This window comes from Hemiscyllium ocellatum, chromosome 15 (assembly GCF_020745735.1).
Source record: "Hemiscyllium ocellatum isolate sHemOce1 chromosome 15, sHemOce1.pat.X.cur, whole genome shotgun sequence".
In the NCBI taxonomy this organism is placed as follows: Eukaryota; Metazoa; Chordata; class Chondrichthyes; order Orectolobiformes; family Hemiscylliidae; genus Hemiscyllium; species Hemiscyllium ocellatum.
In genome coordinates, this window is record NC_083415.1 from 67938826 (window position 1) to 67953346 (window position 14521).

Consider the following 14521-nt stretch of genomic DNA (forward strand, 5'->3'; position numbering starts at 1 on the left):
CAAGCATTCCCAGTCATCGTTCCAATTCCATCAACCAAGATCCCAAACTTTTACTGACATTTATGCATGAAAGCAAACAGTTTATCCAAGTCAATGGCTGTTAGTTACTCACGGAGCTCCTCCCTTGTCTATCTCCTACTCCCAGCTCCTCTCATTTCAATCAAAGGTATAATGGTGGCCTCCCCATCTTCATTACTCACATCATCTTTGGAAACTTGGAGAACCAACTCTTTCAAAATATTATCTTATTCTTACTTGCAATTTTTATTGAGTCAACAATTTCGAAACAAACAAAACTGAAAATTAAACCTGATTTTTTAGTTTGATTTAATTTTCCCACAAAGACAATCCTTGTTATCTTCACTTTAACATCATGAATGGGAAGGAGATGGGGACAGGCTGGGTACCATCACAGGGACTGTCCCCCTCCCAGAGCCTCCATCGCGATGACTGTCCCCCTCCCCAGAGCCTCCATCGCGGGGACTGTCCCCCTCCCAGAGCCTCCATCGCGGGGACTGTCCCCCTCCCAGAGCCTCCATCGCGGGGACTGTCCCCCTCCCCAGACCCTCCATCGCGGGGACTGTCCCCCTCCCAGAGCCTCCATCGCGGGGACTGTCCCCCTCCCAGAGCCTCCATCGCGGGGACTGTCCCCCTCCCCAGACCCTCCATCGCGGGGACTGTCCCCCTCCCAGAGCCTCCATCGCGGGGACTGTCCCCCTCCCCAGACCCTCCATCGTGGGGACTGTCCCCCTCCCAGAGCCTCCATCGCGGGGACTGTCCCCCTCCCCAGACCCTCCATCGTGGGGACTGTCCCCCTCCCCAGACCCTCCATCTCGGGGATTGTCCCCCTCCCCAGACCCTCCATCTCGGGGATTGTCCTCCTCCCCAGACCCTCCATCGCGGGGACTGTCCCCCTCCCCAGACCCTCCATCGCGGGGACTGTCCTCCTCCCCAGACCCTCCATCGCGGGGACTGTCCTCCTCCCCAGACCCTCCATCGCGGGGACTGTCCCCCTGCATAGACCCTCCATCGCGGGGACTGTCCCCCTGCATAGACCCTCCATTGCGGGGACTGTCCCCCTGCATAGACCCTCCATCGCGGGGACTGTCCCCCTCCCCAGACCCTCCATCGCGGGGACTGTCCCCCTCCCCAGACCCTCCATCGTGGGGACTGTCCCCCTCCCCAGACCCTCCATCTCGGGGACTGTCCTCCTCCCCAGACCCTCCTTCGTGGGGACTTCTACAAGGAGTACCTCAGGTCTCAGACTTACAAAGGCAAAATGTTTGGAGGGGGACTGAAAATGTAAAGTCTAAACCCAGAAATCTAAATCTCACACCTTGAGTAAAACCAATTCTATTATCCACTCTCAACATCTCATTCTCACCTCCAGTTATGCACATTGAGTAATGCAATGTCCTCTCAAACTGAACAGTCTTAGATTAATGACGACTGTTCGCCGAGCTGAGAATTTGTGTTGCAGACGTTTCGTCCCCTGTCTAGGTGACATCCTCAGTGCTTGGGAGCCTCCTGTGAAGCACTTCTGTGATCCTTCCTCCGGCATTTGTAGTGGTTTGAATCTGCCGCTTCTGGTTGTCAGTTCCAGCTGTCCGCTGCAGTGGCCAGTATTTTGGGTCCAGGTCGATGTGCTTATTGATTGAATCTGTGGATGAGTGCCATGCCTCTAGGAATTTCCTGGCTGTTCTCTGTTTGGCTTGTCCTATAATAGTACTGTTGTCCCAGTCGGACTCATGTTGCTTGTCATCTGCTTGTGTGGCTATTAAGGATAGCTGGTCGTGTCGTTTCATGGCTAGTTGGTGTTCATGGATACTGATCGTTAGCTGTCTTCCTGTTTGTCCTATGTAGTGTTTGTGCAGTCCTTGCATGAGATTTTGTACATTACACTGGTTTTGCTTATGCTGGGTATCGGGTCCTTTGTCCTGGTGAGTTGTTGTCTGAGAGTGGCTGTTGGTTTGTGTGCTGTTATGAGTCCTAGTGGTAACAGTAGTCTGGCTGTCAGACTAGCCACACTACCATACATCAAGAGCAGTTCCGAACTGACGGCCAGACTACTGCGACCACTAGGACTCATAACAGCACACAAACCAACACCACTCTCAGACAACAACTCACTAGAACGAAGGGCCCGATACCCAGCATGAGCAAAACCAATGTAGTGTACAAAATCCCATGTAAGGACTGCACAAAACACTACATAGGACAAACAGGAAGACAGCTAACAACCCACATCCATGAACACCAACTAGCCACGAAACGACACGACCAGCTATCTTTAGTAGCTACACACTCAGATGACAAGCAACATGAATTCGACTGGGACAACACTACTATTATAGGACAAGCCAAACAGAGAACAGCCAGGGAATTCCTAGAGGCATGGCACTCATCCACAGATTCAATCAACAAACACATCGACCTGGACCCAATATACCGGCCACTGCAGCAGACAGCTAGAACTGACAACCAGAAGTGGCAGGTACAAATCACTATAAATGCCGGAGGAAAGATCACAGAAGCGCTTCACAGGAGGCTCCCAAGCACTGAGGATGTCACCTAGACAGGGGACGAAACGTCTGCAACACAAATTCCCAGCTCGGCGAACAGAACCACAACAACGAGCACCCGAGTTACAAATCTTTTCACAAACAGTAATGACGACGTCAAGATCCCCACCCGGAGAGATCCCAAATCCATAAAGAGCTTCCAATCAGGCACAAACTTCCACGATATTTAGGATTTAGTCCTTGAAACAGAACAACTGCCTGAACTGGAGGGAGAATGTTGTGACTGCTTCTGGGTAATCACAAAGAGAAACCTGTTCACTTTAATAAACAAACATTCAACAGGAAAGGCTTCAACACAGAATTTTCATCAAACAAAAATACCAGTGTTAATAATATTGTCAAATTTTAACAATTGGAAATAATGGAGATTTTATTTAAAATTATTCTTTTAGCTCAACTTCAGAAATTGTAATCAGAGAAGGTGCTGTTCAACTGACCAATGTCCACATCAAACGCTCCCAGGACAGGGACAGCACGGCATTAGATACAGAGTAAAGCTCCCTCTACACTGTCCCAACGAAAACTCCAGAATAGATCTTAAAGCAAGTAAAATGGTTCACATCAGGAGCTGACCCTGGTTGGAAGGAAAGCTGTGGTTAAGGTGCAGTAGGGGGGCACTGAGGTGGGACAATTGGTCTGTTTCTGTCTCTACAGTCACCAACACAGGAGAAGACTATAGCTGAGGGGAATGAGCCCATAAGCAGCTGTGTCTGAACAGGGAAGCTCCTGTCACAGGGAGGAGAGAGAGCTGCCCAATCTCAATCAATGCTTCTTGCAAATGAGGACTCGGATTGGTTTTAGATGAAAATTAAGGGAGGGGAAGTGTTGGGAGAGTGGGCCAGGAAGCAAGAGGATTTAGGGAGGAAGATTGTGAGGATTCACCTTCAGAGATCAAGATCACAAACACATAAAAACCTGCTCACCACATTTTATAAATTAAATTCCCTTACAAACATCCAGCTTCAGAATCATGTATATGCCAGGCATTATTTCAGTGTAAACAAACTAACTGTAACGGCCTCAATGAAACCTCGCCCAGGTTATCCGACGCTTTGCACGAATGATCCTTCTGATACGGAGATATCCAGAGTCAGCGTGTGCACTCAGTCACTCGCTACTAGCCCCTTGCGCTATGCAGCTTTTCCCAGCTCGATCTTCTTCTGTATAGCACGGGCAGAGTGATAGATCAACGAATCAATCAGACTTGCCACTGCAAGAGAGACAGCAGTTATCGGGAGGGAGTTATCAGGACAGACAGCAGTTATCGGGAGGGAGTTATCAGGACAGACAGCAGTTATCGGGAGGGTAGTACTGCGTACCTGGAATTAAACAATCTTTGAAGGAATGTTAATGCTGCCCATGTGCTCATATACCTGTGTGTATATTCAGTGTACACAGGAGGTTCTGTAAACAAGGATAGCATTTAGTGCCAATCCCTCATTCCCTGAACGAGGTGGTGATGAGTAGTCTGTGGCTTGCTTGACCATCTCAGAGGGTCCAATTACATTGCAACTTGAAGGCACATATAGGTAAAGTTGGAAGGTCTCTGTTGTTAAATGACATTACTAAATTGAATTGGTTTATTTAAATTAGTTTAATGGTCACTATTACAGAGACCAGCTCTTATTTCCAGATGTAATTAATTATTCAAATTCCAATGTGAGATTTGAACACGTGTTTGCAGTGTCAGTGCAGGTGCTTGATTACTAGTGCAGTAACTTGAGCACCATGCTGTCTTGGCCTGTAATACTGCGTGAGCATGAATGTATACAAGTAAATGAGGCGTAAGCAGACACCCTATGTGTGTGCATGTGAAAGTGAGCAAAAGGGGGTGTGAGAGTGCAAGAGGGTGAGAGAGCACGAGGGCGAGAGGGAGTGGAAGAGAAAGTGAGACAGTGTGAAGGAGTAGAGCGCCTCATCTTCCGCCTCGGAACCCTCCGACCACACAGGATGAATGCAGATTTCTCCAGCTTCCTCATTTCCCCTCCCCCCACTTATCTCAGTCCCAACCCTCAGACTCAGCACTGCCTTCTTCCTGACCTCTTCGCCCCCACCCCCTCTCCGGCCTATCACCCTCACCTTAACCTCCTTCCACCCATCGTATTCCCAACGCCCCTCTCCCAAGTCCCACTTCCCTACTTTTTATCTTAGCCTGCCTGGCACACCTTCCTCATTCCTGAAGAAGGGCTTATGCCCGAAACGTCGAATTTCCTGCTCCTTGGATGCTGCCTGACCTGTTGCACTTTTCCAGCAACACATTTTCAGCTCTGATCTCCAGCATCTGCAGTCCTCACTTTCTCCTCCACACTATTCACCACTCCACCAATCTTTGTGTCATCGGCAAACTTACCAACCCATCCTTCCACTTCCTCAGCCAAGTCATTTATAAAATTCACAAATAGTAGAAGTCCCAGAACTGATCCCTGTGGAATTCCACTGGTCACCGAGCTCTAGGCTGAATTCCTTACATCTCACACCACCATCTGTCTTCTGTGGGCCAGCCAATTCTGTATCCAGACAGCCAGATTTTCCTGTACCCAATGCCTCCTTACTTTCTGAATGAGCCTACCATGGGGAACCTTATCAAAAGCTTTGCTAAAATCCATGTACACCACGTCCACTGCTCGACTTTCATCAACGTGTTTTGTCACATCCTCAAAGAATTCAATAAGGTTTGTGAGGCATGACCTGCCCCTCACAAAGCCATGCTCACTATCTATAATCAAACTATGGTTTTCCATGTAATCATAAATTCTGTCTCTCAGAATTCTCTTCAATAATTTGCCCACCATTGACGTAAGACTGAGTGGTCTATAATTCCGAGAATAAGCCATATTCCCTTTCCCGAATAAGGGAATAACATTTGCCACCCTTCAATCATCTGGTACTACTCCCGTGGACAGTGAGGACACAAAGATCATTGCCAAAGGTATAATAATGCCTTCCCTCGCTTCCTATAGTAACCTTGGGTATATACCCTCCGGAGCAGAGCATTTATCTATCCTTATATTTTTCAAAAGTTTCAGCACATCCTCCTTCCTCACATTGACCTGTTTGAGCAGATCAGTCTGTTTCACGCTGTCCTCAGAAACATCAAAAACCCTCTCACTAGTGAATACTGACGCAAAGTATTCATTAAGGACCTCCCCAACCTCCTCCAACTCCAGGCGCAAGTTATCTCTACTGCCCCTGATCTCCCCTAACCTCACCCTGCCCATCCTTTTGTTCCTCACATAAGTGTAGAATGCTTTAGGGTTTTCCTTTATCCTACCTGCTAAAGCTTTCTCATGCCCCCTTGTAGCTCTCCTCACTCCATTTTTCAGTTGCTTCCTGGCTGCCTTGTAACTCTCTAAAGCCCTGTCTGATATTTACCTCTTCAACCCCAAGTAAGCTTCCTTCATTCTCTTGACTAGAAGTTCCACATCCCTCGTCACCCAAGATTCTTTCTTGCCTTGGTGGGACAAACCTATCCAGCAGCAGCAGGTGCTTCCGAAATAACCTCCACATTTCCGTTGTGCGTTTCCCTGAGCACATCTGTTCCCAGTTTAGGTGCCCCCGATCCTGTCCAGTTGCACTGTAATTCCCCCTTAATTAAATGCTTTCGCATGCTGTCTGCACCCAACCCTCTCCATGAGGTCACAAAGTTGTGATCTCTATCACCGAAATGCTCTCCCATCTGACACATGACCTGGCTCGTTGCCAAGCAGCAAATCCAATGTGGCCTCCCCTCTAATCAGCCTGAGTCAGGAACCCTTCCTCAACACACCTGACAAAGCTACTCCATCCAAACTATTTGAACTAAGGAGATTCCAATCAATATTTGGGAAGTTAAAGTCACCCATGTCAACAACCCTGTTACGTCTGCACCTTTTCAAAACCTGTCTCCAATCTGCTCCTCTGTGTCTCTGTTGCTACTGGGGGTTCTGTAGAAAATTCCCAATAAAGTGACTGCTGTTTTTCAGTTTCGGATTTCAACCCATTCTGACTTTGTCGACAAACCTTCCTCGATGACCTCCCTTTCTGCTGCTGTGATACTATCCCTGATTAGCAATCCCTCTCCTCCACCCCTTTTACCTTCCCTCCTATTTTCTTTTGAAACATCTAATCCCTGGAACATCCAATAACAATTCCTGCCCCTGTGATATCCAAGTCTCTGCAATGGCCACAACATCATAGTTCCAAGTACTGATCCATGCTCCGAATTCATCATCCTTATTTCTGATATTTCTTGCATTAAAATTGACACACTTCAACCCATCACACTGACTGCATTTTTGCCCTATCAAGTACCTATCCATCCTCACAGGCTCTCTGCACACTGTGTCTGGCTGTTCATTATCTACTCCATCATCTGATCTATAGCTCCAGTTCCCACCCCCGTACCAATCTAGCTTGAACCCTCCTGAAGAGTTTGGGCAAACCTCCCGACCAGGATATTGGTGCCCCTACCGTTCAGGTGCAACCCATCGTTCTTGTACAGGTCCCATCTTCCCCAGAAGGTATCCCAATGATCCCCATATCTGAATCCCTCCCTCCTTCACCAGCCCTGCAGCCACATGTTCATCAGCACTCAGTCTCTGTTCCTCGCCTCACTAGCCTGTGGCACTGGTGACAATCCTGAGATTACTACTCTGCTCGCCCTGCCTTCCAGCTTCCAACCTAACTCCCTACATTCTCTTTTCAGATCCTCCTCCCTTTCTCTACCTATGTCTTTGATACCGATGTGTACCATGACTTCTGGCTGGTCTCCCCTCCCCCTTGAGAGAGCAAGAGGGTGTGAATGAATAAACAAGAGAAAGCACACAAGCAAACGTTTGAGAGTGAATAAGGGGAGAGGCAGCACGCAAAGGGGAGGGATTGTTATTGACAGTGAGTGTGCGCACGCGAGACAGTGTGTGTATGAATATGTGAACTTTTGTGCAAGTGAATGTGTGTGAGAGAGACAGTGTGTGAGGCAAATTGCTCGAGAGAAACGATAGAGAGAATACATGTGACAGTGTGAGAGAAAGAGTGAGGGTGTGTATATGCACAGGTAATTGAACGCGAGCACATTAACATGAGTGTGTCAGAGTTTGAGCATCTGTATCTTTCTGAATAAGTTTGAATATATCCTCGTGCCAATGAGCATGTGACAGTGCCAACTGTCTTTGGCATCATAGCCAAGCCTGTATTCAAATGAGGATAAAAAGTGAGGTCTGCAGATGCTGGAGATCAGAGCTGAAAATGTGTTGCTGGTTAAAGCGCAGCAGGTCAGGCAGCATCCAAGGAACAGGAAATTCGACGTTTCGGGCACAAGCCTGATGAATTTCCTGTTTCTTGGATGCTGCCTGACCTGCTGCGCTTTAACCAGCAACACATTTTCAGCTGTATTCAAATGAGGCTTTTCTTCTTGTGAGTTCCTGGATTGAGACCAGCAGGACAGATTGGGTCAACTTTCGCAGCTTTACCAGGCAGGCATTAAAGCTGTGCAAACCTGGACAGCTCTGATCTGAATCTTTCACACTGAGTAGCTCACAAACTAGGGGACAGTCTGGGCATTTTAAGTGCTCTGAATGTTCAGTGATTGTCATTAAAATTCATTGAAGAATTGGTGAAAACATTTTAAGATGGTTTTCAGACCTGTTGATTTTTCCCTCAAACCTTAACAAAGGGGAATTCATGTCTAGTGCTTACATCCCAGCACCTCTTTGGTGTGGCTCATGCATGACTGAAGCAGCCCTTGGGCTGCACTGAGCTAACAGAGTACTGTTGTATGAGAGTATCAGAACCCATGATGGGTCATCGATTCCCTACAGTGCGGAAACAGGCCCTTTGGTCTAAGAGGTCCACACCAACCTTTCCAAGAGTAACCTACCCAGACCTGCTCCTCTACCTAATGATCCTATATTTGCCCCTGACTAATGCACCTAACCCACACATCCCTGAACACTATGGGGTAATTTAGCATGGCCAATTCACCTAACCTGCACATGTTTGGACTGCAGGAGGAAACTGGAGCACCTGGAGGAAACCCACGCAGACACGAGGAGAACGTGCAAACTCCACACAGTCAGTCGCCCAAGATTGGAATCGAACCCGGTCCCCTGGCGCTGTGAGGCAGCAGTGCTAACCACTGAGTCACTGAGTATTCAGACACAGAAACCTGATTCCAGACTGCTGTTCACCATCTGACCATATAAGGACAAACAGCACACACACAAGAACTGTATTGAACTTAAAAAACAGTCCCACTGTTATTACCTGTAAATACTCCTCCGATGATGGCACAGACTCCAGTGAGAAAGTGTGTGAATGATCTGTAAGACAACAACCACAAACTGGTTCAGTGCTGTGCTCAGTATTGCAATATTGGGGATGTCAGCATTAAGTTCAGTATTACACTTGCATCTCAGAATGTGTCAGCATTGAACAAGTCAAAGACCAAATCAAATGTTTTCAGTATTTACTCAACATTAAAAAAGAATGCCTGATACTCAATTTGCAAAGGCTGCAGCTCAACACAACAAATACGGTGTGGATTTTATATACCTGTGTTTCTCTGTAAATTTTACCATCATTGGAGATAGCTCATAAAGTACAAAGACGCCTGGGAGCCCCTGGTCCCCGATCAGCCCATTTGCAACTTTCTCATGCCGTGTGACTGAAAACTGATTTGTCCTCACCACCTGGAATGCAGAAAAGTGACTCAGTCAGGACAGACAGCTAAAGAGGTGGCTGAATCAATGCAGCTCTGAACATCAGAGCCAATATCAATTCGCAGGCTGCAGGCTAACCAGCCCAAAGACAGCATAGGCACTGGATGACATCGTGCGGACTAAGATCCTCTGGACTTGGGAACACGTGTTCAAACTCACACAGGATCAAAGTCAACCCATTACACATTGTAGTGACTGGAGAAAATGTGGCAGCATGCTGTGTGAGAGTGACTATCATGAGAGACAAGGAATCAGGGATGGAAGAATGGGACTGAGAACACAGATGGAGCTCTCAAAATAAAATACACTTGAAAATGAGACACAAAGCCAAACATTTGAGTAAATAAGGATCAGTACAGTGGGAATGCAGCTCCGTCACAGACTATAACAAATAGGGGCAGGCCATTTGGCCCCTTAAGCCTGCTCCACCATTCATTGGATGGTGGTGAATCTGACATTTCTCACATCCACTTTTCTTGTAACTCTTGATTTTACAACTGACCATGAATCTACCTGTCTCTGCCTTGAATATACATAATGCCTCTGTCCCCAAACCCTGAGAGTTTGAACCAGTTTAATCTTTCTCATAGGACAATCCCTCCATCCTTGTGAACCTTTTCTGAACTGCCTCCAATGAAGTGATTACTTTCCTTATATAAAGGCACCAGAACTGCTCTCAGTACTCCAGCTGTGGTCCCCCCAGCAGCTTGTATAGTTGCAGTAAGGCTTCCCTACTCTTATACTCCCAACCCCCTTGAAATAAGGAGTAACATTTCATTAGCCTTCTAATTACCTGCTGCACCCTGTGGCCTTTCATGTTTTGTGCTCAAGTTCCCCCAAGTCCCTTAGTGTTACAGCTTTCTGCAGTTTCTCTCCACTTAAATAATATTCTGGTCTTTTGTTCTCCCTTCCAAAATGAACAACTTGACATTTTTCCACATTATACTCCACTTGTTGATTTTTTGCCCACTTACTTATCCAACCAATAGTTCCTATCCCTCTCACTAACTGTCTTTCCACCTGTTTTGTGTCATCTGCAAATTCATTAAATTCATCCAAGTCATTACATTTTACAGATCCCTATGGAACCCCAATGGTAGGGGTTGCCAAATTGAAAAAGAGCCCCATATCCCCTAATGCGGTTTCCTGCCAATAAGCAGGAAATCTCTATCCATGTCAATATACTACCTCCATATGGACTCTTATCTTATGACTTAATCTCTTGTGAGATACCTCATCATGTGCCTTCTGAAAGTCCAATACAACACATCTACTGGTTCCCCTGTGTCCACTCGGGTTAATAAACTTTAACAAATTAGTTAGGCATGATGTCACCTTCATGAGGCCATGCTGGATTATGATTTTCCAAATGTTCTGCTATTATTTCTTAAAAATTGATTCCAATGCTTTTCCAACAAGATATGTTAGGCTTTACACTTATCAGCCGATAGTTACCTGTTATTTGCTTCCCTCCCTAACCAGAGGGTCAGTGCAGAGGGAGCGCCGCACCGTCAGAGGGTCAGTGCAGATGGAGCACCACACTGTCAGAGGGTCAGTGCAGAGGGAGCATCATACTGTCGGAGGGTCAGTACTGAGGGAGTACCACACTGTCGGAGGGTCAGTGCAGAGGGAGCACCGCATTGTTGGAGGGTTGATGCAGAGAGAGTACTGCACTGTTGGAGGGTCAGTACTGAGGGAGTGCTGCCCTGTTGGAGGATTAGTGCTGAGGGAGTGGGCACTGTCGGAGGGTCAGTTCTGAAAGAGTGCTATGGATTTTGGATTAGATATGAATTTGATGCCCCATCTGATATAAAGTACAGAGTCAGAGGAGAAGCTGGAACTCACCTCACCATCCAACTTCACATAAATTGTTGGGACAATTTTCACAAAGTACTGGAACATCATGGAAGCTAAAAAAAGGAGCAAAATTAAATGTTGTTTTACAATCAGCAACTTACTGTTCTGATCCTAGGGCAGACCAAAAGAAAATTCAACAAATAATTGTCACATAAATTTCTTACAAACTTTCCTTAAATGATTGGACACGAGAATGGAGCGGAACGTCACTGAATTTCATGAGAAAGGGAAAACTGGGAATACTGTCTAGGCAATTCCTGACTGCTCACACTACAGTAACATCTGAAAGGTCACAGTAACTGGCACTGACCTTAACATACTCACATTGCAGCAACTGATGTCAGAGAATTCAGTGAAGAGTGAAAAACATGAAAACTGAAAATTGACTGTCAACGTTTCACATCAAAAGTCAGGAATCTAGTGTTGCCACCTTCATACTCAGGTTCATAACAAATTGTACTTACACGGCACCTTTAATAAAGCAACAGTGTCAAGATGATTCAAATTCTGGTGGAGACAGGAGAAGCACAGCAGCTCGGGAAGCATCCGAAGAATAGGAGAATCGACGTTTGACTAGATTAGATTAGATTCCTTACAGTTTGGAAACAGACCCTTTGGCCCAACAAGTCCATCCCGACCCTCTGAAGAGTAACCCACCTAGACCCATTCCCCTATCCTATATGTACCCCTGATTAACATGCTGAGCAATTTAGCATGACCAATTCACCTGACCTACATGTCTTTGGACTGTGGGAGGAAACCGGAGCACCCGGAGGAAACTCACGCAGACACAGGGAGAATGTGCAAACAGTTGCCTGAGGCGGGAATCAAATCCAGGTCCCTGGCGCTGTGAGGCAGCAGTGCTAACCACTGAGGCAGCATGCCACCTCCTGATGAACGGCATTTGCTCGAAACATGGATTCTCCCGCTCCTCGGATGCTGCCTGACCTGCTGCGCTTTTCCAGCACCATACTCTTGACTCTGATCTCCAGCATCTGCGGTCCTCACTTTCTCTGGTGGGGACAGGTTGTTGCTGTAATGTAGCAGAGGGTTGAGTGGAAAATGACATTGGTCAACTCAAAGAAAAATTAATTAACTAGCGGAGAGCTGACTTCAATGGAACAAGCACAGAGCTGGAATGGAGAGACAGGAATCAGAGGTTAGCAGGAAAGACCGTGGCTAACAATGGGCTACCTTCAATGAGGAGACTGTTCAGCACAGTCAAAAGGGATAGGTAGGTCAAATAATTTAGGATTTATTTCGGTGAAGGATGAGACTGAAAAAGAAAAAGAAGAAAAGGTGTGTTTCTGACAGGTACCTAGTAGTAAATAAAATTGAGAACCAAAAGGAAACAAGGTTCAGAAGCCAGGTGAAAAGCAAATAAAAGCAAAAAGGAATTATGAAAAAAAAACCTGGAAGCTAGCATAAAACAGAATCACAAAGTTTTCTGTAAGCACATTAACAGTAAAAGGACAGCAAATAGAGAAATAGGCACTAAAACTGGGACTTGGAGGAAAAAAAGCATAACTCAGGTGTTATATGGATACTTTGCATCGGCTTTTACCCATGAGGCAGATGCTGCCCGGTCATAGTGACAGTGGCAATATTTCAGTCATGAAAAGGGTTTAAAATTAATTAGGAGGTGGTACTGGAGAACCTCTCAAATCTCAACTGGAGTGTTGTCACACTTTAGGAATTAGGTGAATGCATTGGAGACAGTGCAGAAGAGATTTATGGAAATAGTCCTAAGCATGGGACAGGCGGAGGTGGATACTGCAGATTAGGGTCAAGATTAGTGTGGTACTGGAAAAGCACAGCAGGTCAGGCAGCATCCGAGGAGCAGGAACATCAATGTTCGGGCAAAAGGCCTTCATTAGGAATTCCTGATGAAGGGCTTTTGCCCGAAACATTGATTTTCCTGCTTCGCGAATGCTGCCTGACATGCTGTGCTTTTCCAGCACCACTCTAATCTTGAATCCAAACATGGGTCATTTCAAACAGCGGGACAGAATAGAGGTTGGGATTGTACTCCTCGAAGAGAATAAGGCCAAGGGGACATTTGACAAAAGACTGAAATATCATGACAGGTCTACACAGAAAGAACAATGCTCTCTTTGTCACAGTATTGGTGGGGACAGGTCTGTCACTGCATAAAACTGGGGTACAGTGGGGACAGGTCTGTTGCTGTATAACACTGGGGTACAGTACTGGTGGGGACAGGTACTGGTGGGGATGTGTCTGTCACTCTACAACCCTGGGGTGCAGTACTGGTGGGGACAGGTCTGTCACTGTGCAACATTGGGGTACAGTACTACTGGGGACAGGTCTGTCACTGTATAACACTGGGGCACAGTACTGGTGGGGGACAGGTCTGTCACGGTATAACACTGGGATACAGTACTGGTGGGGACAGTTCTGTCACTGTGTAACACTGGGGTACAGTACTGGTGGGGACAGGTCTGTCACGGTGTAACACTGGGGTATAGTACTGGTGGGGACAGGTCTGTCACTGAATAACACTGGGATACAGTACTGGTGGGGACGAGTCTGTCGCTGTACAACACTGGGGTACAGTATTGGTGGGGACAGGTCTGTCACTGTATAACACTGGGGTACAGACTGGGGGGACAGGTCGGTCGCTGTATAACACTGGGGTACAGTACTGGTGTGGACGGGTCTGTCCCTGTATAACACTGGGGTACAGTACTGGTGGGGTCTGGTCTGTCCCTGAATAACACTGTGGTACAGTACTGGTGGGGTCTGGTCTGTCACTGTATAACACTGGGGTACAGTACTGGTGGGGGCAGGTGTATCACTGTATAACACTGGGGTACAGGACTGGTGGGGACAGGTGTGTCACTGTATAACACTGGGGTACAGTACTGGTGGGGACAGGTGTGTCACTGTATAACGCTGGGGTACAGTACTGGTGGGGACAGGTCTGTCACTATATAACACTGGGGTACAGTACTGGTGGGGACAGGTGTATCACTGTATAACACTGGGGTACATTACTGGTGGGGACAGGTGTGTCACTGTATAACACTGGGGTACAGTACTGATGGGGACAGGTCTGTCACTGTATAACAGTGGGGTACAGTACTGGTGGGGACAGGTCTGTCCCTGTATAACACCGGGGTACAGTACTGGTTGGGACAGATCTGTCCCTATATAACACTGGGGTACAGTACTGGTAGGGACAGGTCTGTCCCTGTATAACACTGGGGTACAGTACTGGTGGGGACAGGTCTGTCACTGTATAACACTGGGGTACAGTACTGGTGGGGACAGGTCTGTCACTGTATAACACTGGGGTACAGTACTGGTGGGGACAGGTCTGTCAGTATATAACACTGGGGTACAGTACTGGTGGGGACAGGTCTGTCG

The 14521-nt window shown here is 47.0% G+C and overlaps 1 protein-coding gene across 2 annotated transcripts in view; it reads right to left on the bottom strand.

Moving 5' to 3' along the window:
- Positions 1 to 2560: 2560 nt before the first annotated feature.
- Positions 2561 to 14521, bottom strand: part of ergic3 (ERGIC and golgi 3) — a 53500-nt gene continuing 41539 nt past the window's right edge. For both annotated transcript variants that reach the window (XM_060836200.1, XM_060836199.1), the window contains 4 exons: positions 11123 to 11187; positions 9111 to 9247; positions 8823 to 8878; positions 2561 to 3792 (listed from right to left, as the gene is read on the bottom strand). In XM_060836200.1, coding sequence (XP_060692183.1) covers positions 3713 to 3792; positions 8823 to 8878; positions 9111 to 9247; positions 11123 to 11187 — 338 coding nt within the window. In that variant the 3' untranslated portion in view covers positions 2561 to 3712. The remainder of the gene's footprint in view (positions 3793 to 8822; positions 8879 to 9110; positions 9248 to 11122; positions 11188 to 14521) is intronic.